The following is a 24,346-nucleotide window of genomic DNA, read 5'->3' on the forward strand; positions in this document are numbered from 1 at the left end:
ACACATTTTTTTTGTAAAAAGAAAGTGCTCTCCATAGAGGGGTCTCGAACCATAGACTTCCCGATTCGTAACCGGGTGCACTAGCCAGACGCCAGACACATCTGTATGTTTTACTTCTTTCGGAAGTTGTATTTCTAGAATTTGATCGTTTATTCAACTGCTTACTATTGTCGTTTCGCTTACTTTACATATAAGCAGAATAATATGAAGATGCACACCAGTTAAGAACCCCGATTCGAAACCGGGTGCACTAGCCAGGCGCCAGAAACATATGTTTCTTATGCTTTTTTCGAAAGTTGTATTTCTAGAATTTCATCGTTTATTCAACTGCTTACTATTGTCGTTTCGCTTACTTTACATATAAACAGAATAATATGAAGATGCACTCTAGTTAAGAACTTTCGCGCCACCCTTCTCCACGTGGACGAACAAAAGAGAATAAAATAAACTTTGGGCAACCTAGAAAGGTTAAAAGAGAGGAACCTTGATAGGTTATTGACTCAGCCACGATGCTCGTTTAATTCTAAATTAAATTTTCTATAGATATTTAGCTATGATATTTCAAAATTTCTCTTTGAACTGTTCTCGGTCGTTTCATTTACCAACGAATTTCGCTATTCATTTTTTAATGTTAATTTTCGGCATGATAAGAGGTAAAGAGTGAAAACCAATGTTTCTATGCATTTTTTATAACTTTCAAATTTATTTGAATATACACATTTGTTTGCGCATTACGTCCATACAAATGTTAAGGTTTCGGTTGGATGGAAGATCTTGCTCCCCCGCCTGTTTGTCAAGAACGATTTGTGACGGGCGGCAACTTTTTCCCCACCACCGAGCAATCCATTCATTTCGCTGACTGCAATATCGGCTGGAACGATGATCATGACCCACGCGGCTACGCGAAATCTGTAACATCGACAGAGGCGATGATCACGAAATCCTACTCCCAGACTCGCCGCTACGATTTAGCGCCATGCTTTTGGTATCGCCTAAAACCGGAGCGCTGTACATCTCCCCACTCATCTCTGCCTAAAACCGGAGCGTTGTGCATCTCCCCACTCATCTCTGCTCTAGCGACGATTGGATGTCACATGGCCCTCTATGACTAAAATCAACAGAGTCGTAATCAGTCGTAATTAGTCGCAATGGAAGTCAAAAAGTGTAAAATGTACGATGATAGTTCTATTGCTTCAGACGAAGCAAAAATTCATATAAAAAAATTATTACAGCACCTAAATAAAAAAGACTGGCAGGACACCCTTTTATTTATGCTTCCACAATTATCATTTAATGAGCTCAATGGTAAGATAAATAACAGTTCACTCCCGGTATGTACTGTAAGTCCACGAGTTTAATGTGTTTTATGGATTGCAAACACTGCAAACCTTCAACAAATCACATATGGATTATAATAAAATTACGGAAACATGCTAAAATATAAAAATAAAAACTAATTCTGTGTAAAGCCCTGTACATGCGTTCTGTAGAAAAAAAATTCTATTCAAAACCAGGTGTTGGTTGCTAGAGACTTCATTGTTTTTGATCTGTCAAAAGTACACATCAAACTTGTCGACTGTCTATAGTTTACATTTATACTAATTACTTCAATTATGTCAGATCTATGGCAAATATTAAGTATATAAATTTTTCTTATAGCCGTTACTAATTCCAATGGTCGTATCTGCAGTGATGTAATAAAAGGTCCTATTACAATTCTTAATTCAATTGTCAAAGACATTAAAGAGAGAGTGCCATTTAATGCCATTTTTCCATCAGAAAGATTGAATCTGCCAACATCGGGCGAAGTATGTAAACCTTAATCTCTATTAATGTTTGATTTAATACACAAAACTGTTTCACAGAATTCAGATTGTGATCCCAATATAACAATACACGTTGATGAATTTCTTTATAACGATAATGACATTGAGGAACTTTTGAATGCTGGGAAATTACAGCAATATTATTGTAAAAATTGTGGCTCTAAAAATATTAAATCCCTAAGTAAATATACTTAAAAATTTTAGTTTCCCAAGATACTTGGTTTTACATCAATGTATTTACTAAAGTTTCATTTCAGTTTATATTTCGCATTCATTATCACAAGATGCTTTACACTATATATTTAACCATCTGTTGCCAATATTGAAAGATAAAACTATATTAGATATAGGATCAAGATTAGGTGCTGTCTTGTATGGGGTAAGCATTTCTACAACTAAAGAAGTACATTTTAAACATTGTAAACATGTGTGAATATGCTACACATGTAACTTATTTATATTATACATTAATGTTAGTAATTGATCTATTGTTACTTATGTAAGATTCTAATAATCTGTGTATATGTTTCTACTGTAGGGTTGAAATAGAGTTAACCAGTTAAAAACGAGATTTGAGCGGAATAAGCTAACTTGATTGGTTAACTCTATTTGATTCCTGCATGGTGGAAATATATGCTGTATAATATCAGTAGGTAAAACTACTAATCATATGTCTATTATTTCTTTATCATACTTATGCTATTATATTGAATAGTACGTAAAAATTAAACTGGAGTAAAGCACATGAAAAGTTAAAAATCACTTACATTGTTTGCAGGCCTATATGTACACAGATGCTAAAAAAATAATTGGAGTGGAAATGAATAAAGATTTTTGTGAACTTCAATCTAAAATTGTACACAAATATAATATGCAAGATCGAATTGATATTTTACATAAGCGAATTGAAGATGCTCCAGATACAATAAAATCAGCTGACGTTATTGTTCTTAATAACGTCTTTGAGTTTTACCTATCTGAGGTAGAACAAATACAAGTATGGCAGTTTCTTCGAACGACGATGACAAAAGGAACAATAGTCGTAACCAAACCGTACATTGAAGAGACTCTTAAACATTTAAATACTGTAATCAAAATAAATGAGTGGTTACGACGTATAAAAGAACCACAAGGTTCCCCCGCGCCGAATTTATTTTGTATGCCATTGGCCGATGAACAAGGCAAGTATAGTGACATAGCCAGTTATGAGGTATTGTAGTAAATTATTACCTGAATAAATAAATTATTTTTTATGCTGATAAACTTGAGACGTCAATAATATATCATAATATTATTCATATTATAATTTAATAATGTACCGGGTGAGGCAATAACTTTGACCGCCTGGAATATCCCTGATACTATTAGTCAGGAAAATTCCTTCTAATGAAAATTGCAGTCTAAAGAGGTCTGTCGAATGATGCTAATGATTTTTTGCACATTTAAAGGTGCTTGGAAAACTAGTCATTTTAATTTTTTTTAAATGGATTAACATGCTTCTATTTATTTTCCGTACTATCATAGCTGCACTTTAAATGAGTTCAATAAGATTGTTTAAGGTCGTATATAAGAAAAAAAAAGAATACTAAAACTTACTTTGACAATGGCTATTAAACATGATGACTATTAACAACAATGCAACATTGCAATTTTTGAATTATTGATTCACTTGCCCTTGATAATCTTTGACATTCCTCAAAATTTATCAAAGCACACGTTCTGACAAGTATTCACTGTCGCGAATTAGAACATTACAATATTTCAGTGTTTATTAATTTTGTAAAAATTTAATTGTACATTTTAATTTTTAAGCTTTAGTACTTATTATCTTTTTCCTAATATGGATACTTTAATTCTGAACATCTTAAGAACAATACTGTAAATTTTATTCAAATTTTAGAATCCATCTAAGTCATTGAACTGCCTTGAGCATTATGAAAATCATTAAAACCAACTCCATACTATGAAACTTTTGCTAGATAATTATTCTCTAACTAATCCTTTAGAAGATATTTCAAATGGTTAAAGTCAATACCTCACAGTATAAGTTGCTTTTTTATAGAATTACTCAGAGAAAAGTACACAGTAATTCATTCAGACTATGATAAGTTTATTTAGAACTATTAAACATTATTAAAAGATAACACCAAAATCTCAAGTTATTTCAGTTCTCATCAATGAAGTTTAATCAGCTGAAGTAAGCAAATTATGTTTATGTTTACCCAGAGTGTGTTTATCATAATGGTGATAAGGAGAATAGTTGCAGGATCGTACTTAAGTTATCAATAAAACGTCACGTTGAAATGTGTTCAAAAAAACGTGTGTGTCTTCATATTCAATATATATGCAGGAGTGCAAAATAGGTTGCATTTTGAAAAGTGAGTTCCTTCCAAGTGTTCTAAAAAACATTTCATAACCAAAAAATATGCTATGAATCAACAAGGTCAAAGGTATTATGTTATGGCACTTTTTATTCTTAAAAATCAGTATAACAGTAAGAAAAACAATTGATATAAGCGATAATTTTATATATAGCTGACTGTAGCTAACAACCTTCAATACTGTCTTCTTTTGAGTTAATCCTTTCATCACGCAGTAGCAAAGTGCCGTTTGCAGCAATTGCTTACTACCATTGAATGCTAATTGAATCGGGCATAGATTAATCATTTACCTTTTCACAGTAAGCCATTACAGTCATGGTAAGTGGACGTTTTGTCAAACAGATTGCTAACGGCCGACATGAAACAATCCTCGCCCCTCTCGAAGTCGCTAACCGTCACGCGTACCAAGAAGCCACTGTGTACCGATCAAGTTCACGTCATGAGTTCAGTCAGTCACCGTCTATGACTCGGAAAGAATCTGTTTTCTCCTTATTGTCACTCTATTAACATACGTATATATTAATCCTTAAACTAGTAAACTGGAATGTAAGTCCAATATTCCTTAAAATATTTATTTTCCCGCGCAGACGCGAAGTGGTTGTGATTTGGTGGTGACTGAAAACGATTCAGCTTTCTTCCAAAATTTGTATATACCGACAATACGATTTACATTCAACAAAAATAAGATACACAATTTTATTATAAAATGGAGAGGTAAGACATGACAGTTATTAAGTTATTTGAAAACATTATGATTCGATGGTATAATACATTTTATAATGTCTAATATTTTCTTCTTGCCATAATTAGTGTTAATAATTTAGGGACAACGCAATGAACTATCTTTTGAACATTATTTTGTATTACCCAATGTACTTCTCTATATCTTATGCTTACATGACGCAAATATGAACTGATTACCATTTCTCAATAACGAATAAATTTCGAAAGATATCAGAATATTATGAAATTATAATTTGACTTGAGTATTTTGTTTGCTAGGTATGTATGTGTATCTAGCAATGAAAATACTAAACGAAAGTTAGTTCGGGTTTTAACTATTCAAATATAAAATATGTACAGTCAGGCGTCTCAATAGTTAACAGATCTGTGAACGAGATTTCGCAATAGTTAACATCCCTTCCCTTTTCGTATGTATACTGAGTGCGTGTACTTGAGTCAAAATACTTTAGAAAGCGCATGCGCTTATAGGCATGGTCAACCAGTAAGGTTCGGAGAACACTAACAGAGAGGTGGAAATATCGGTTAAGGCTTGCGTTGCAAAAGTGCTGAAGGGAAGGATCATTAGTGTTGAGGGGCTTGACTATATGATAAGTACAATGGCCAATCTAGGACGCGAGCGGTGCCGCTGTCGCCTTCATGCGACATTGACCTGATTCCATTGCAAATCAACCTCCATCTCTCCTAAATTTCTTCTCCACTATTTACTTGAATTCTTTTGAGACATCTATACCTTACCTTACATATTATTGACAAGTGGAACTTCTCAAAATTCATGTTCAGACGATATCTATTGCACCGATAGATATCTATTCATAACTACCATCGTGAAAAGAGTGTCTTGTTTCTTATTAACATGCAATAATGAAAAATGAACCATTTCTTGTATTGAAAGAGAATTTTATAATTTTACAAAGAGGAAGAGTCACGAATAAATATAGCAGAATGACATACACATGTAAGACTAAGTTATGCATATTATGATACAAAGAGCAGCTCATTTTATTTGACGATGAGGTTTTAAAAAATTTTGATTTCCTTCCTTTCCTTATAGCTGCCTCCTGCAATGAGGAGATGTGCGGGGAATTTTGATTTATGTATATTCTATCTTCCTTCCTTCCTTTCCTTATAGATGTATCTCTAATGGGGGGACCTGTGCCATATATAGTTTATCTTCTATATGGCATGGACATGTGATAAAGTGAGAGTATGCTACTACTAAAAAGGAAGCTTATTTATTACGGAGAATCGTTCAGACGTGACGGAACATAGTTAGCCTGTTGTTGCGCATGCGTTTAATCGCTTACTTCCGACGATATGAAAAACCATGACCTTTTGATCAGGTTGAGACTCAACGAAGGTCACAGGACATGATGAAGTGGAACGACTGTTAAAAGTAACCAAGGGGGGCGCTTAAGCAACAAAATTTTATCAGATTTAACATTACTTCATTAATATTAATATACGAAGAAGATAATTACACTTGTTAAATGTCATCATTTTTAGTTATCTTTACTTAAACTCATATCAATTTTGACATAATAGTTAATCAGCATGATACGCCATATAGCATCATAATAAAGCGTAAAGAATTTCGATGTAGAAAATATTTCGTGATGCGAATTTCTACATAAAAGAAAATTTAAGGCTATCATATACTCGATAATAGCTCGTATCAATGGGACACATGAAAACAGTTATTTCTACCTGCATTGATTTGATGAAATCAACGTGATCATATTAACGCCCCAGCAAACGCATTGTAACATTTAAATATCGGCAATGGTAAAATGTCCTACTTAGGGATATAACATTTATAACTATTACTTTGTGTTTGCTGGAGCTATACAAAGGGAGGAGCTCTAAATTTAAGATATTATATATTCATGTTGATATTATCCAGTTAGTTACTTTAAATGATAAAATAGTCCGAGCATTAGATGGGCTCAAATGGTGAGGGGGTTGGGGGCATTTACATTGACGAGATAATGGGGCGAGTGTCAAAGCTAGAAAAGAATTAACGATAGCAACCAGTAATGGCTATGAGGCAGGTGTGATCATTCAATCGAAACTTTCTTGTTTCTTTAACTTGACTGACGCACGTATGACGTCAATCGGACCAGGAGGAAGTGTAGCCCGTGATGTAGCCGATGATGTAGCCTACCTCATAACTCGTTCTTTTTACTTTTATGTTGGACGAGCAGGGCACTATATTATATTTCACAAGAAGACATACATAGGTATAAGTATGTAAATTTGAACAGTCTTTCCAGCACTTTCGAGATAGACGAATATTCAGAAAATCAAATGGCCTACTTGCCATTTGATCCAATCTATCAATGATAAATCTTGACCGATGGATTTAAAAGAAAAACTTTAGTATATGATGCGGATTCTCATATTATGATATGTGCTTTCCACGTTTAATATCCTGTATGTACACATGTCGTGTGAGTCTAAATATATTGAATGTGTGTCACGAGTTCTAAATTTTTTTATTTGAAAGAGTTTACCTACTACTCGATATACAAGAGCATTATTTAACGAAATTATTATTAGTTTATATCTTTTCTTTACTCATTTTTCAGCAAAACGTTTCTGTGGAAGACTTTTCTTTTTCTGAAAGTGAAAAGAATTGGATCTTGTTCCTTACTAAATTTGGTCGGAAAATAAAGAAAAAATATATTCGACATATAAAGCCATGAGCAAAAATGGATACCACCAACAGACCCCAACATCTTTGTATAATAATGAACAATCATTACGAGGGAGAGTCGAAGTCACAATGGTTCAAAGGAATGCCACTGATGATAAAAAAGATACTAGAGGATCAAATAGATTTCGATTAACAAAGGAAAAAGTAGTGCTACTGGTGGGGCAGGCAAAGCTTAAAAGCAAATCGAGTGTCCCATCTAATGTTTCCATGGTTCGTAATGGTCGTCAACACGTTCGGCGTGGTGTTCGTGCGCGCTGTGCGTCCCGTGTTTCGAATTGCCGGTCGGTTAAAAAGACATTCCGCAGAGCGTATACATTAAGTATTAATCTTTTTGGATATCGTAATTCATACACCACGAGACGCTCTTTCATCAATCAAAAAAGTGCAGAACAATTTTTCCAACTTCAACATCGAAGGTTTAAGAACATTTCTAACAGGATTAACTCTGAGACAGTTACTCAATCATCATCGACTTTATTATTACCTTCAGAGACAAAATTGTTCAGAAAACGACGTGTTGGAATTGTCGAAAATCAGTACGAAAACGAACAGTGCCCTATCTTTTCTCCAATTCGGGATCTCATTCATCGATTCACAGAACTTCTCTCGGAGAGAAATACTTGGCATGAACATGAGGCTTCTAACGGTTTTAAAATGAAATCCAAAAATTTAGTGAATCGTGACAGAATGCTAGACGATACTTGTGATCTAGCAGAAGCGAAGGAACAAGTTGAATTTAATGTAGCTAAGATGGCCGTAGCACGGTCTTACAGTAAAAGTTCTCAAAGCGACGAAGGCATTGAGCCCGATACAATCCCACGAAACAATTCTTTTCGTCGATGTTGGAGCCTAGATTCTGCTGCACCAAGTGAAGAAGATATCTTACGAAATGCGGATCAACAAATGGAACACAAACTTCAAGTATCTAGATGTTGCAGTTCTGACAGTGCTGTTCTCAGCGATGAGGATCATAACAAAGGTAAGTTTAAAATTATACAATGAACAGCTAGGATATTAGTAAATGAATAATTCACAGGCTGGGAAAATTCTAACTTGGGAGAAAATGGAGACTATGAATTTACTGAGGGTCAGCCAAGATTTTGGAGGACACCAAGTGTTGTAGTCAGTGATTACTCTGACTATTCCTATTTGGATGAGAAATTTGAAAGAAGTAATCTAGATATAGATAAATTTACTGACAAGAGCAGAACACCAAGCCAGGCCAGTAGCTGCTCCTGTTTGGACTGTGACGAATTTAAAGAGTTCAATGACATCTTGTTATTACAAGATAGCAAACTTCCGCAAATATGTCGTCACAGGCGTCACTCAGATTCCTGCTACCTCTGCATAAGTTCAACAAATAGTGCCTCTGAAAGGTATATATCTACGTTACATATTTTGTTGGAGAATAATGGTTTATTAGAAATCGCTACCTCCTTATAATGTATAAGATTGTTATTAGAGGTTTATAAACGCACCATAATCAAGCACGACATGCTTGCTGTGCCAGAAATGTTAACATGGATGGAAACAGACGGAATTCCTGCCTGGCATCTCCAAGTTCTTACTCCCCGCAGTGGAATTCATTGAAATTAAGGAACAATGAAGATGAACTATTGGAGAAGCAGGATAGGACAACAATTGATCTCTTGGAACTACCACCCCCTCGCAAGATTTCTGATTGCTCAACCAACTCCAGCCTCAGTGGAGACGATTTTGAAGTCACTGAGCTACTGCCAGTTAGGCCTACACGGGTGAGTAATTTCATTTCCCTGTGTGTATTAAAACAGATCGCCATCTAGTAGTATATTCTGGAAACTCTGCACAGTGTATCTCAATCGATAACGCACCTAACAATTTATTTTGCATTATATAAATGATGATTAACAATTATTGATCATACTTCATTTTTGAGTTTAGAAATTAAGAGTTTTGTATGTAATGTTACACCGCTATTATAAAATTATACGAATTTGACTATTTTATAAAGATGTTCAACAGGATATTATGATGGGCTTTAAAATTTGAAAAGTTACGTAAATCGTATCATGTCTAATTAGGCATGAAACGTGTGAGAGCATTATATTCTTAATACAAAAGTCGTTGTCTTCATATTGATACATGTGCTAAAAATAATTATTCATGTGAAATGTCATAACATAGTAAGATTATGATCAGAATATCAAATTCTTTTTAAATTATATGAAAATTTTCTGTTTACTCGAGTAAAATTCATACGTTTCAGTAGAATATTCTTAAGGCCAGAAATAGCATTAAATTTGTATGAGATTAATTTAGAAGGTAAGTCGTTCTGCGTTAGAATTATCTTTTTTATGTCAGAAGTTAAAATATTTTTAGCGTTTCTTGATCTTCTTCAATGATTCTTGGTTGTCAGACTATTCATAGAAAGACATCCATTTCTCTGTTTACTTTAATAATACTTATATACTTTTCTTCATACAGTTTACTTAACTGTCCTTCAATATTTTCTAAACAGTCTTTTAAAATATTTTACAGCACTCGTTCATCGTTATCAGCAGATTTGCATTGTTCAGTAACAACCACTCTTTTAATACAAATTTGGCGAATTTGGTATAAAATTCCATCCAACCAAACCAGTCTGTAACTTATAATTCAACGAACGTAATGAAAGTATACATTGAATTGCAGTATTTTATTTATAAATCCAGATTTCTACGTGTATATCAAATATAAGCATTGTTTTCTTCATACAGTCTGTCATGGTCAAAAAATAAAAACTGCATTCGCAGTCGTACAATTTAATACATGCTAAAATTCATATTATACACTGATGAATTTATTTGACTATTGTCTGAAGCGTTTTTTTCCCTAAAGGATTAAAAAAATAATATTTCTAATCCTAATAGACTTCTGGTGAAAATCAGGATCCTACGTATTGCTTGTTACTATTATTTGTACTAAACAAGAACATCACGGATTCATTCTAATCTGGAAATGTAAATGGACATTCTTATTTTTATTTTTATTTGACGATCACATTATTTGGAGAACCATCCAATGCTTATTTTATTAATGGCAAGTTTAATGTTCTCGCTTTCATTATTATTATCTTCCGGTAAAGATTTTATTTAATTATAGATATACAAAAATTATAAATAGTATGATAAAGTATTAATCTGAATGTGTAGTATTTAACTGGTTGGGTTGGGTCCAATTATACATACGCGAGTGAATATCCAGCAAACTGCTTACCGCGTTTGCCCTAACTCTTTTTGTCTTTTTCTTTCTCTCTCTGATCTCCCTTTCCTTTTTTTGTTTTTGTTTCCCCGCGCAAGAGAACACACTCTCTCGTAGCAAGTATCACAGCAGTAGATATCGTAAGTTGTAACTGAACAAGTCTCATGGGCTCGTGCGGAAGCACATACTATATTCATATGGCCTGCTCGTAGATCATCGAAGTAAATTTAACGAGTTCTATTGACTACTTGTTATTTTTGTGACACTTTCATTAATCTTTTGTAAATTGAATCTTGTGAGACCGTAACATAGGTTAATTATACATTAACAGTTTATCAAAGGACATCCCTCTTTAAGAAATTCGATTAAAGTCAATAGAAATCGATAGATATCCAATTCAATTACAATCAGATTCAATCGAAGGTATTTTTATTCCGAATGAAAATGATTCGAAATGAATACGTTGTGCTGTATCCAATATGATTTTATTGGTGATTATCCTATAAACAATGAATATTTAATTGGAATAAGGGAAATTTCACTCATTTTCCGTAATAAATGCCTATAAGATTTGACAATAATCTTCTATTGAAAAAGTCTCAATCCTTTCGACAAACAATTTTCAATCGGTTTTAATTGATTTTTTAAAGCGGGTCTAACCTTATTTTTGAGAAAATGCTATTCCGAATTCTTTTATTCTTTGTAGACTTCCGATTTTTTTTAGTATACTACTTGAACATTCCATTGAGACGTAAAAAGACTTAATGCTTGAGGCAGACAAACGAAAGTTTTCCACTATACAAACCGACCCTGCTTGGTGGGCGTTGTCGCAGAATCAGATCGAAATTGTCTTTACCAATTACCATATGTTTATATGGTACTTATCATTTACTGTTTATCATTGTTTTACCAACAGTAATTATTACAAAGGGCAAAAGAAGTGTAAAAACCAACCTAAAAAATACGGATGCCTCCGAATATTTCCATAGTGCAAAAAAATACATGTAGATGAAAGCACTTCTATATTTTTTGTTACCTACATATTAACACGAAATGAGTATATTCACGCGCAGTTATTTACCTCTATACATATAATCATTAGCATATTGCGTCTACTCGATAATACACGCATTGCGAATGTAAAAGGTATTCATATCCTAGATCTCAATCTATATAGATACACACAGAATCCACTTACGTATCCTTGCAAAAGGGAGAGACAAAAGAGACGATTAGCAAGACAAAATATATATAGAAACACTCGTTTAGTTTTAATAGCATGCAAAGAATAATACGAGTAATCTTTGTAAAGGATTAAAGAGTTTCGTAAACCCCAGATATAACCATACCATGCAGCTCTGTCACATCTGAATCTATTATATTTTTTCGGACTGGAAATGCTGGTTAATTATATATTTTTACATTTATTCAATATACATAACTATTTAATGGATGAGCCTTTAAACCTTCATGGTACCGGCAATTTTTTATGAAAAAAAGAGATCTTTTTTTACTGGAATTTCATGTATATAAATAATCTACATGTTCCGAAAAGTCGCAAGTGTTTTTTTAGCGCTAATACAGTGGCGTTATCGGTCCTTTAAAGATTAATAAATTTCCTGAAAAACTGTGGTCCAGAATTTAAATGTAACAAAAATATGGTTATTCAGAAGTAATAGGAATAAGAGAGAAAAGGAGAATGCTGCAATCAATCCCTCTCTACTCGAAAGTACCTTTCGCGGTATTTCTGCTTGCTTCTTGTTTATCTCTTCTCATAATCAATCTGTTACTTTTTATATCTATAAATGAAATGTAATATCTCTGTAGAGTATATAAATTCTACCATTTGAACTGAAATATTTGAAATAACGCATTCATAGTAAGCTTACTGGCAGTTCTGGAATTCCAGGTTATACCCCCACCAAGCTGTTCTGCGCAGACACTTGGATAATGTATCGGACACATGGATGAACACGCGTAAGCACGCTGCGTTAGCACACCTATGTCGTAACATAGTACTATGTGATTGAGTGTGTATTTTCTGGGACACCGTGTACAGCCATGTGTACCACCGCGTGTTCGTATATGCGATGTACATAGTGTGTCAAAAATAGAGTTAGGAGCTTATATTTTGTTTGAGTTTCATTATGGTGCTCTCATGAATTATTACTAAAACAGATTTACAATTAGACATATTGAGAGGATTGCTATTAAGGTGTCTCAAAGAAAATGCATGTGGTTAATTCATAATAGAGCTCTTCTTTAATTTTCTGTTGAAATTTCTATGCAAGACTTTCTTTTGCGTTCTCGTCAGATAATAAGAGTCTTATTATTTTTTAATTAATGTCCTGTGGATAAAGTAATGTGTATGGACTCGTGTGAGTAGCATGAAGAGAGCACGACATTAGGTAAACAAGGAAGAAAATTAGTTTCCTCGTTATTCATTATTGACACGTACCCATTGGCCAAGGAGACGCAAATATGAGAGGACTAGCAATTCGGATATCATCAACTAAGAAGTAAATTATTTGTAAGTTTTTTAATAAATCTGAGGCAATTAATTAATTGCTTAAGTACTTATTTAATTCTTTATTTAGTTTTAAATCGATGTCCAATACCCCAGTCGAAGGTCTTTGAAAATCTTTCTTGTATTACATACTTTATTACTCAATATATGCGATGTATAACTATTGTATGAGTAAAATTGAGAACGTCAATTTTCGTGGACTTTTAAATAATCACAACCATTGTGCCACTTAGTCAGTCAGTCAGTCACTCACTCACTCATTCGCTGACTCGCTTAGTTGGTTCTAGGTCCGATCTCCTGTAGTCGACTCTCAGTCGGACGCGACAGCCTCTCGTAGAACGTATCGTGCTTCCTCGATCCTTGCTTTCCTACCATGATACTCCTTTCTATCAGTTTATTCCTCGACTAAATAGTTTGAACGAACTTGTTATCTGTGTACCAGAAGTTTTGTTTTAAAGTGAAAAAGTGGTATAACTAAAAAATTCTTCACAAAAGAAATACCGTATACAAATTGGTGAGAGGATGAATCTATGCGCAGCCAATATTCACAACGCATGCTGGATTCGTTGAAACTTTTGAGTTTTTCTGTTCCGTCTACAGTCTGCATCCATAGAGGAAAGGAGGGCCAACAAATGTCACGTAGATCTGAAGAGATGATTATGAGTACGTGAAGAATACACATTACACAGAAGAAGAGCACGTCAGCGAAAAACGCTCATTCTTATCTTTCATACGTGCGTACCAATGCTCAGTATTTCGACGAAAAACGAAGTAGCTACGGGATGAGAAGTCGGTATTTTTGAAGATCCAATTTCTTCACGTCTGTCACAGTTTCTAAATAGCATCTCAAATATCTTTTCTCTGACTAATTCAATTCTCTGGTGATCAAAGTCAAACATGATCGACGGATTTACATGCTCTGCAGTGGCTGGATATCAAATTCCTCTTATGGATGTTTGGATGTCGAAATGTTTAATTAAATAGACATTACGCGAATTGGATCCCATCACGTGAAGAGACATCAGCAACATAATTTGCCCAATTTGAAGCAACGTCCAATATACTTTTAGAGTTCCGAGTAAATTATTAATCCTTCCATCATGTTTTCATTGCTTCTCTATCACGCTGCCCGTTGCGAATGTTGCAAGTCAGTGGTCCGATGGTAAAGATTTAATATCTTATAAAAGAAGTGTTTATAAAAGGCTTTTACGGTATAAATATCTTGCGAAGATTCCAAGAAATGATTTGTATCGTGAAGTGGTCGAGATAAGTTTTAATGGAAGGTGATTTAACGGAATGTGAAGATTTGTTTGGTTTAATACACGTGCGTATAGACATACGTTTGGTTCTGTGTTTTATAAAAAGGAAGCAAACCTTCCTAAGAGATTAAAAATAGCCAGTGAAAGAAACACGAGGAGTAATGTTATTATATTATTTTCTCACTAAAGAAAATGCTAATTATCGAAATAAAGGAGTGACTGAATGCGACATAGAAGACTAAAGAAGAAAATGGACGAAGAAGCGAAAATGGAAAAAGCAGCGACAAAAAATATGGATATTTCGGGAGGCTCGAAGGCAGCAACAGCATCTCCGACACCCCCAACCAGCCCGACATCCCCAAGCTTAAATTTGATGGAGCAGCTGCTGCTTGCGAAGATCGAGCGGCAGAGCTTGTCTGAAGAATCAGAACGCGAGGGACATCGAAATCTTCTACTAGCCAAGAGAGCACTTCTATTTAGAACTGATTCAATGGATAGTCAAGCTAGTGTCAGCACTTTCAGTTCCCTCTTATCTGCTGATTCCTCGTCAACGAGTCGCTACTGCAAGTGCGACGATTGCCTCCTGGGGATCGTCGACAAACATCAGCAAAATGCAAACTCTGTCGGACGTAAAAAGGTAATCACCGGAACTCCTCCTTCTACTTAATACGAAGTTCCATTCGAATTTTAAAGGGCAATATAAAAAAGGTGTCAGTGCCGTTGGCAGCGAAATTAATCGAATTTCGTCCCACTTAAAAATTTAAAACTTTAGCACGGAAGTCCCCTTTTATTTTTATCTGTTACATCAACCTATGGAATAGGCTAACTAATCGAAATCGAGACACTACGAACGACAGGAAACTTCATGACCTCGAAATGATTCTCATCGGACTTCATTGGCAAACTGCGGTTGTCAAATGAAACACGTGGATCGCCAGTCAGCGAAATAAATTATGCGCTTCTATTCAATTCCACTCATGGCGCTCGGATCGATTTACCCCGTTCCGTTAGGCTTGATATTATTGCTCAATCACCGCATCTATTAGTTATCGCTCTCCTTTTTTTTTCCTCTCCACTAAATGTCTAACCCTATGAATGAAATTTGGGCCGCGCACTAGTTCATTGCGTTAATCGATTAGCTATCTACCAAACTTCGATTTGATTTCAGTAATGTCAGCGTAATGTTACGCATAGATATTATAATCTGCATTTTGACACGCTTTCTCCGCATGTATTCCATAATATCGTCTCTCGATTGTGCTTTGCTAGAGATTAGTATTCGGGAAACATCTTAAATATGTTCCTACTACTGAAAATACATAAGTTGAATACTAGGAATCGGTAATTAACTGTGTTAACGTTATTCACTGATATCCAATACGTTGGTTGTCACTTATTTTTCATTCTCTTGCCTAACGAACATTCCATTAATATACCTCAGCGGAGGCATCCGAATATTAAGTTCATAACTTAACAATTTTATATGAAATAGTACAGGACACGGACGTTTGTAAAGTTCTAATTGGTTTCAACGTCCATAATGAATACGCGCGCGCTTGAACAGTGTCGAGCGTTATAGGAGAAACCGCATTCTGAATGCCACCTATTTGCACAAAAGTATGTCCGTAGTTTTTCAAAATGAATGTATATTTAAAAAGAGTCACGTAATATTGCGCTAAAGACATTTTGAATAAGGTATATGTAAATAAGGTTTTCAGTATCGATTATTTGCCACTTTAGGCTATTAGGTAGCATGTGTGCACATCTTATTTGCTTGTTTTACTTCAAACATTTTTCTAGTATTCTTTATAAAACTTATATATTATCATGAAATTTCATGACAGCCCGAATATACATGAGATCCTTCTTTTAAAAAAGTAAATTCACGCCGTTGGTTAATCTGACGATCGGTTAATTTTACGACTCCATTGTAATATAACGGGAATTGAGTATAAAATATAATAGAAAACTTGCTTGGATAATTGCTGTTGAAATGATACATATAATATATGTATAATTATAAAAGATAAGATTATCTTATTAGACTATCTTAATAAGATTATCTTTTCCTTTCCTAGCTGCGTTGCTATTCGAATATTAGTGTTAATATGCTTGACTCCATCTAATGCAAGGAAATGAAAGAGGGAAATCATCATCGAATAATCAAGTTGATTGAAAACTTCGATGAATACGCGTATATATACGTTCATACACTTCCTTAGCGATTGCTGCGAAGCAAGGCGTCAGCGTTTCTTTGATAATACCCATTTTTGTGAAAACATATGCACATATACGAGCGATTACCAATGTAGGAATATGCATTAACACGCATACTATATAAATACGTAGGTATAAGTGTATGGATATAAATATACAATAACTATGCACGTAGGTATCGGGCCCCTATTTGAAGCGGCAGTGCACTAGGTGCGGATTGACGACCGCCGATGAACTTATAATGTATGTACGTTAATTAGTTTACTGTCGATGACGCATTTCCAACGCACGACATATCGGGGACGACTCGGAACGCTAAGCGTAAATGCCTGTAAACATATCGTGTGCCACTTCCCACTCCAGTCTAGACACGAAAAAGAAAATCATTCTGCGAAATCCAGTCTTTGGCTCACGCACTTCCAACTGTTGAGCAGACTTGTCTCCGTCGCTCGAGGCATGTGTGTGGTTTCCCTGTGAGTGTAGCAGTACTCATAACTAGTGAAACGAGTAACAAAGAAGAAGACGATAGAAGCCAAAAAGCATAAACCCACAAAGGATGTCTTTCCATGGAGACGGTGAAGGATCGTATAAGAACCAAACGAGAAAGGACAGATGCGAGATAAGTCGTTGTGAGTTACGGTAAATCTAGCAAATCCTTATGATACACAAGACAAGGTCCTGCTTTACGTAATACAAGACGCGGGTGTACGCCTTCGAAGCTATCTCGATCTCCGTCTCAGACTGGGTGCACCTGTTAACTGCGAATAAAAGTGGCACACGCGCTTTCCTCCAGATGCTTCGCTGCGCACTTGTGAACTCGCGAACCCAATTAAACGTGCCTCAAGCAGCGACTCTTAACGCCCCAATGAAAAGGCTGTAAATTGCTGGCAACATTGAGAAAACAATAAATTGTTGACGACGAAGACAAAATCTCGGAGAGGAGCAAAGATCAGACAGCAGAGAGGAGAGAAAATAGGAAGAGCGATAGGAATTTTGGAATTTGAAAAATGCAAGAGACCATTGAGCGAATGATACCCAAAATAATTTATACTACCGCGGCCTTGAGCGACGGCTGCAACGTGGCTGGTGCCGATGAGAAGGATGGCGAGAGGAGAATACTTGGTAGACACAGACGAATCACGAGGTCTCGATCCTGGCGCAATTCTCGAAGAACTTCATTCTCCTCGGACCGTCTGTCCTCCTCGTCATCGCGCAGTCCGTCGCCACCAGTTATCGAACATCATCACGAGCACCATCAGCATGAAGGTGCAGATCACGATGATCTTGCTAATCAATTAGAAAACACGATTGGTACCGACGATGCTCAATCACGAGCGATCGAAAATAGTTCTGGATATGGGGAGTATCTTCAACTGTTGTCCGTTCCACAATTAAATTCCAACCCACTAGAATGGGGTGAAGCAAGTGGCGATGACCTTAGTTCCGAGTGGGACTCCGATTATGCTGATAGTAAATCGTTTTCCTCTTCGAGGGGTAACGGAGACTATGTTTTTCCTAAGGTAAATTTTAAGCAATATGAATTATAGACGTGTCGTGTGATTCTGTTTCACATTTTAATTACTCATCAATGAACTTCGCTGATGAATAATGGCTTGTATGGCTCATGCGTTTCGTCCGAAAAAAAAGTAAATGGCAGGTCAATTTCGAAAAATTGTGTGCGGGTAGTGTTTCATACAGGCATTTTATTTCTTACACCCAAGCTGCAATAATTACAAATTTTATAATGTTTAACCGATGCTGTAGTAAATGAGAACATTTTAGTTGGTGTGTATTACGCGCGACCAATGGGAAAAATACTATTACTATTCATTTTAGTCAAACTTTTTATAGTCGATTATTCTCCGTTTCACTTTTGTTACAGACATCTGGATGGCGGAAACTGAGAAACATTGTTCAGTGGACCCCGTTTTTTCAAACTTATAAAAAGCAACGATATCCTTGGGTCAGTATCATACCATAATATCAATTTTGAATTAGCAGTAGAAAATGATGTCAAATACGAATTAATTTGTGAAAAATATACTTATTGACTAACAGGTTCAACTAGCAGGTCATCAGGGCAATTTTCGAGCAGGAACTACACCAGGAACTATATTGAAAAAACTTTGCCCGCAAGAAGAGGCCTGTTTCCGATTATTAATGCACGATGTTCTCAGACCGTATGTACCGGAATTTAAAGGAGTATTAGACGTGCGAGAAATTGACGATAGTGGAAACCAGGATGCCGTTAACGTTGTTGCCGATGAGACCGAAGTGGATAATATGAACAAAAATACTACGATATCCTCCTACTTACAGCTTCAGGATCTTCTTGGTGAATTTGAACAACCTTGTGTCATGGATTGCAAAGTCGGAGTACGGACTTATCTCGAATCGGAACTCGCCAAAGCTAAAGAAAGACCCAAAGTAAGATGCAATCGATAACTGGTATTCAATAATTTATAATCCACAGACAACAGATACTTAAAAGGTGATAATCAATCAAATTGAGTGCTAACCTCTTTGTTATCAGCGACACAAAAAAAATGTTAACAATAATACAAAATGATAAGAAAGAAAAGTTCAAACTATTACTTAATTTTCTATTCGATATTGATTCATTGTGATATTTTGTACCTCAGTTTGCTATTTCAAATGTATTCTTCGTTACTTATGAACTCCACGTTTCAAGATAAAACTTTTTTCACATATTTTTAAAAGATTTTAATATAGTTTAAGTCGCAGTAATTTGAATAATTGACTTAAATCTGAATTTGACTCGCATACCGTGTAATAATATTGATATTCCACATACATAATACAAATCTTTTTAATTTAATAAATCGTTTAACACCATTATTTCATTTAATTTTAATTCACTTGTAGAATTATGGTACGTGTTAAAGGTTGTTCTTCTAAGTGCTGTGTTTAGAAGAAATTTATTTGTAATTTTGTTTTTCATGGAATCTTAAGAAAAAGAATAACTTTAGTTCTAAAAAATTAACGCTCAATTTGCCTTCAATATCGAAGTCGTGCACTGCTATGCAGATTAACAACTGCAGCACAGTTTAAAAATATATGGATAGAAATGGATAAGTAAATTATTATATACAAGCGACTTATGGTAAATTGGTTTTAAATGTTATCTTGTCCAACAGTTACGAAAAGACATGTACGAGAAAATGATACAAGTCGATCCAAGTGCACCGAGTGCGGAAGAAAGGCGAGTACAAGGTGTGACAAAACCACGATATATGGTATGGCGAGAAACTATATCAAGTACAGCTACACTTGGTTTTCGTGTGGAAGGTATCAAATTAGCCCATGGAGGTTCTTTCAAAGATTTTAAAACGACACGAACTCGTGAGCAGGTAAATTCTTGTAGTTTCATATGTATGAATATATACAGGGTGTCCCAAAATTACCTGACCAACGGAATATGGCGGTGTTCGGGAGGCACCATTGATCACGAAAATGACCTTCCTTTTGTCCGGAAGGTCATAGTTTTTAAATGGGAGCAGGTCAAAGTTGACCAATCAGAGGGAGGCGTCAAGAGAAACGTAGGCACCTACGAACTCTAAGTTTTCTTCCCTCGCTTTTGTTTCTCAGTGGCTTCGGGCAGGATGACATCAGCCGAAGACATGCCTATTGGAAACAAGAAACAAGAAACAAAAGCGAGGGAAGAAAACTCAGAGTTCGTAGGTGCCTACGTTTCTCGTGACGCCTCGCTATGATTGGTCAACTTTGACCTGCTCCCATGTAAAAACTATGACTTTCCGGACAAAAGGAAGGTCATTTTCGTGATCAGTGGTGCCTCCCGAACATCGCCATACCCCGTTGGTCAGGTAATTTTGGGACACCCTGTATATATATTTATATATAGAAAGGAAAATAATAGATCTGAAATTTCCAAAAATCTTAAATTACTCAGACATAATATATATAGTTATTCAGTAGAAACGCACCACCTGAACATGGTTCTACCATAGAAATCAAGTAGACGGGCTAACTTCAGGTGGTGCGTTTCTACTGAATAACCCTGTATAATTAAACTAGGGCATACTTGTCTGATGGATGTCATTCTCAATTCAGCAAGTAATGTGTTAATTTAAAGTTATTGGTGATTTTCGAGAATCTACGTGTTTTCAGTTTTCGTAAACGCACAATTTGCTTGTTTCAGGTTACAGAGGCACTCAAACGTTTCGTCGAAGGTTATACACACGCTGTTCCTAAATACCTACAACGACTTAAAGCTATCAGAGCAACATTACAAGCATCACCATTTTTTGCATCCCACGAAGTTGTTGGTTCCAGTCTTCTTTTTGTTCATGATACAACTAATGCTGGCGTTTGGATGATAGACTTTGCCAAAACATTACCGCTGCCTCAACAATTACCCCGCATTCGCCATGATGCTGAATGGCAAGTCGGGAATCACGAAGATGGCTATCTTATTGGCGTTAATAATTTAATTGAGATATTCCAAGATATACGAAATTCCGAAACGTAAATAGCATTTCACATCTACCGAAGAACTTGTGTAAAAACAAGAAAGAATTTGATACTAAGATTGAGAGAATAATTAATCAGCAGTTCTTTACGTTCATAAAAAAAAAATTGAATATTTGTATTGGATTTGGAGCTACGTATATGACATGATAGGGAGTAGCTTCACTCAGAGACAGTGTTATAATACCAAGAATTTTTTTTTATATTCATTGTGGAACGGTAATCTCCAAGATGTATTTCCTTGGAAAATTGCTAACAAGCTTTTTCTTTTTTATAAAACTAGGCATCTCTATGATGAGTAAACCAAAGACGCGGTAGCTTTTACTACCTAATAATTCGTCGCTATTTCTTAGTAAAATGCATCTAGATTATAGTGCAAAGTTAATTTAATAATCTATTATACGTAAGTCTTTATTTATATCATAATGTAACGTAACACTGAAAGCCTATTGGGTCTCAGTGAACCGCCTTTTTTAAACCCATCATCTCATTGCATTTGTAAATATCTCGTTAAATATTACGAAATGTTATCCTCAATTTCCCGATGCTTTCATTGTGTAAATGGTTCTTTCGGGTCATAGCATTTTTTGCCGAAATTCATTTACAAAACTGACATAAATATTTATGTTCATGCTTACATTATATTTTACGTTTAAGTAAAATTTGAGTAATAACTCGTTCTGAGCATGATGTGCTTAAAATTTGTAGGTTGTAATTTGCAGTTGTAATTTTTTTGAAACTTATTTAAAGTTGCTGTTCATCTACTCCATACATGCAGACGTGCAGCGAGTAATAACATTTCAAATGGAAAATGTTTTAAGATCAACATTCTATAATATTTTCAATTAGATTACGAAAATATTTGTCATACGGGAAAAAAATCTTTGGTAAATTGTATTCTTTGCACACAAGTCTCTGCTTAAGAATACCATCTTATGTATTTTCTAGCCTATCAAATTTTCATGAGGGCCATTCTTGAACCTACCTCATTTACATACACATTTCTTCAAGTTGTACATTTAATGAATTTTAAAAGCACACGAAAAAATGGTTAATTAAAATTCAGATAAATTTGTTGAGAACTAAATGTTATCAATCCACATACTGCGTATACAGGGTTACTCAGAAGTATTTTATAACCTAACAGTCCAGGCTATAGTAGGCCAATTAAACCAAAATTGTTCAAGCTATCCTCAGATTAAAGAAATTGTTAATTTGCTCGTTAGGAATAACATCAGTAACACAAGAAATATCAGTACCATTTGTTAAGACCGCTGCTTTTGTTGCTATAAATAAGAAATAGGATTACATCTTGTCCTCTTTAAACTGGGATATCCTCAAAAGTATTGAAACGATTTTTTTTTATATTAAGCCACTCAAAGGTTACAGCCAATTACTATAGTTGCATACGACTTATGTTGTATTTTTATTAAATAATTAATATCTCGGCGACTAACAATTATATAAAGCTCATATAAAACTCATTCTTATCTCTGCCTATAACCATCTCACTTCTTCGCTCAACACTTTCAATACTTTTCAAGTTATCCCAGTTTAAAGGGGTCAAAACGAGGTATCATATCTTATATTCTATATGGTAACAAAATATATAGTTATTAACTACTTACCATTCAATAGGTTGTTTGCTTTATCTTATTTTCTATATTTTTTAAAAAGTGTGCATACATTCACTGAATGTTTTTTTAACGTATCAGCACACGTGTAATTTCTAGCACGTCTAATTTTTATTGTTGTATTATTTCATATGTTATGTTGCCTTCGAGAAATGCTCATAGGAGGACGGCTTCTCGATGTAGGTACCAGTACATGGCCGATGACTGGGCTATCTACTGCCTTATAAGAATATCCTGTTCATGTGAAGCAAATTGTCAGATGGATGTTAGAAGCACATCCTATGAATGATAGGTAGGATGTGCAAAAGATGGATAGAAAGACATTCGTAGGTGGAACAAACATATTTCAAAATGAGGTCTGCGACTTGTCATTTGCAGATTTACGGATGTCTATTGTATGTCAGTAGTGGCAATTCACGACGTCTGTATGACGTATTGCTAATATCCCAGTGTTGTGTGGAACAGCACTCTCTAAAAATGGTACTGATATTTTCCGTATTACTTATATATTAATCTTAACAAGTACATCAACAATTTTTTTAAAAAGTGAGCAAAGTTCGGAACCACATTTTTTAAATTAGTCCACAGCCTAGACTATGAAGGTGGTTATATCATAGGAATCAAATGGACGAGCTAGTTCAATTAGTGCATTACTCCTGAACATATACGCATAAATTTGAGACTGATCTACTTTGAAGACATTTTCACTTACGTATTGGCTACTTTGAGAACATGTGGTTCTTTTGAAAACTGTCTGATATTTTTCAGGGTTACGGCTGTTTTGAGGACCATAAAGTGGTGTGTCGCACCAAATTTTTTCAAGGCTAAACACTCAGAGCTCTGATGGGTTTAGAAAACGGTTAGAAAACGTAACGCTACGTTAGGTTAAGATTGAGTAGAATTTCAATGCTGTGATGTCTCAAGATTTATGTTTTTTCTTTTCTAATAAAAACGCATCAGCTTGCTATTCTGAACGTCGCTTTATGGTAATCTGTTCTCAAACTGTACGAACGGCACATACGCATACATCTTAATTTGTTGATTGAGATGTGACCTTATTATATTAAACGTATAGTGCCACAACTATGTACTTAAAAAATTAAATCATTTCAGGGCCCATTACAATCTGTATGCAAAACGCATGTTTTAATACTGCAATCAAACATAAAAAGGGACTGATTATCAGTCAATCGCATCCCAGGGTTCTAAAAAGGCTGCCTCTAAGATTCGTGGAATGACCGTACTTTATACATTTTTACACCCACCTAAGATATACCGGGTGTTTCACCTAACTTGACCACCTGAAATATCTCGGTA

At 35.1% G+C, this 24,346-nt stretch overlaps 3 protein-coding genes and 1 long non-coding RNA gene across 8 annotated transcripts; 3 read left to right on the forward strand and 1 right to left on the reverse strand.

The window, feature by feature from the left end:
• Positions 1–955: 955 nt before the first annotated feature.
• Positions 956–4,612, reverse strand: LOC112494483. The gene is made up of 3 exons (XR_003059922.1): positions 4,498–4,612; positions 4,049–4,224; positions 956–1,108 (listed from the first exon to the last, which is right to left on the reverse strand). It is a non-coding gene; the product is annotated as an uncharacterized LOC112494483 (long non-coding RNA).
• Positions 989–3,089, forward strand: LOC107268352. 2 transcript variants are annotated; one of them, XM_025085814.1, is made up of 6 exons: positions 1,156–1,171; positions 1,233–1,305; positions 1,660–1,808; positions 1,866–2,007; positions 2,084–2,205; positions 2,605–3,089. In XM_025085814.1, exons 2-6 carry the CDS (start codon positions 1,272–1,274, stop codon positions 3,043–3,045), a joined length of 888 nt encoding a protein of 295 aa, XP_024941582.1. In that variant the 5' UTR covers positions 1,156–1,171; positions 1,233–1,271; the 3' UTR covers positions 3,046–3,089. The 2 variants fall into 2 exon arrangements, with proteins under 2 accessions (XP_015596535.1, XP_024941582.1); XM_015741049.2 differs by having other exon boundaries at positions 989–1,305.
• Positions 4,613–4,664: 52 nt separating the features above from the next.
• On the forward strand, positions 4,665–13,403 carry LOC107268326. 3 transcript variants are annotated; one of them, XM_015741005.2, is made up of 5 exons: positions 4,665–4,921; positions 7,537–8,643; positions 8,701–9,040; positions 9,175–9,418; positions 12,793–13,403. In XM_015741005.2, the coding sequence occupies exons 2-5, from the start codon at positions 7,650–7,652 to the stop codon at positions 12,832–12,834; spliced, it is 1,620 nt and encodes a 539-aa protein (XP_015596491.1). In that variant the 5' UTR covers positions 4,665–4,921; positions 7,537–7,649; the 3' UTR covers positions 12,835–13,403. The 3 variants fall into 3 exon arrangements, with proteins under 3 accessions (XP_015596491.1, XP_015596499.1, XP_015596505.1); XM_015741013.2 differs by lacking the exon at positions 12,793–13,403 and having other exon boundaries at positions 9,116–9,386; XM_015741019.2 differs by lacking the exon at positions 12,793–13,403 and having other exon boundaries at positions 9,127–9,285.
• A 682-nt stretch (positions 13,404–14,085) lies between these two features.
• Positions 14,086–24,151, forward strand: LOC107268342 (inositol-trisphosphate 3-kinase B). Of its 2 annotated transcripts, none has more exons than XM_015741036.2 (5): positions 14,086–15,306; positions 18,769–18,849; positions 18,945–19,313; positions 20,045–20,257; positions 21,067–24,151. In XM_015741036.2, exons 1-5 carry the CDS (start codon positions 14,893–14,895, stop codon positions 21,394–21,396), a joined length of 1,407 nt encoding a protein of 468 aa, XP_015596522.1. In that variant the 5' UTR covers positions 14,086–14,892; the 3' UTR covers positions 21,397–24,151. The 2 variants fall into 2 exon arrangements, with proteins under 2 accessions (XP_015596522.1, XP_015596515.1); XM_015741029.2 differs by lacking the exon at positions 14,086–15,306 and adding an exon at positions 17,059–18,406.
• Positions 24,152–24,346: the final 195 nt, after the last annotated feature.

The sequence above is a fragment of the Cephus cinctus genome, unplaced genomic scaffold, assembly GCF_000341935.2.
Source record: "Cephus cinctus unplaced genomic scaffold, Ccin1 Ccin1_scaffold0048, whole genome shotgun sequence".
In the NCBI taxonomy this organism is placed as follows: domain Eukaryota; kingdom Metazoa; phylum Arthropoda; class Insecta; order Hymenoptera; family Cephidae; genus Cephus; species Cephus cinctus.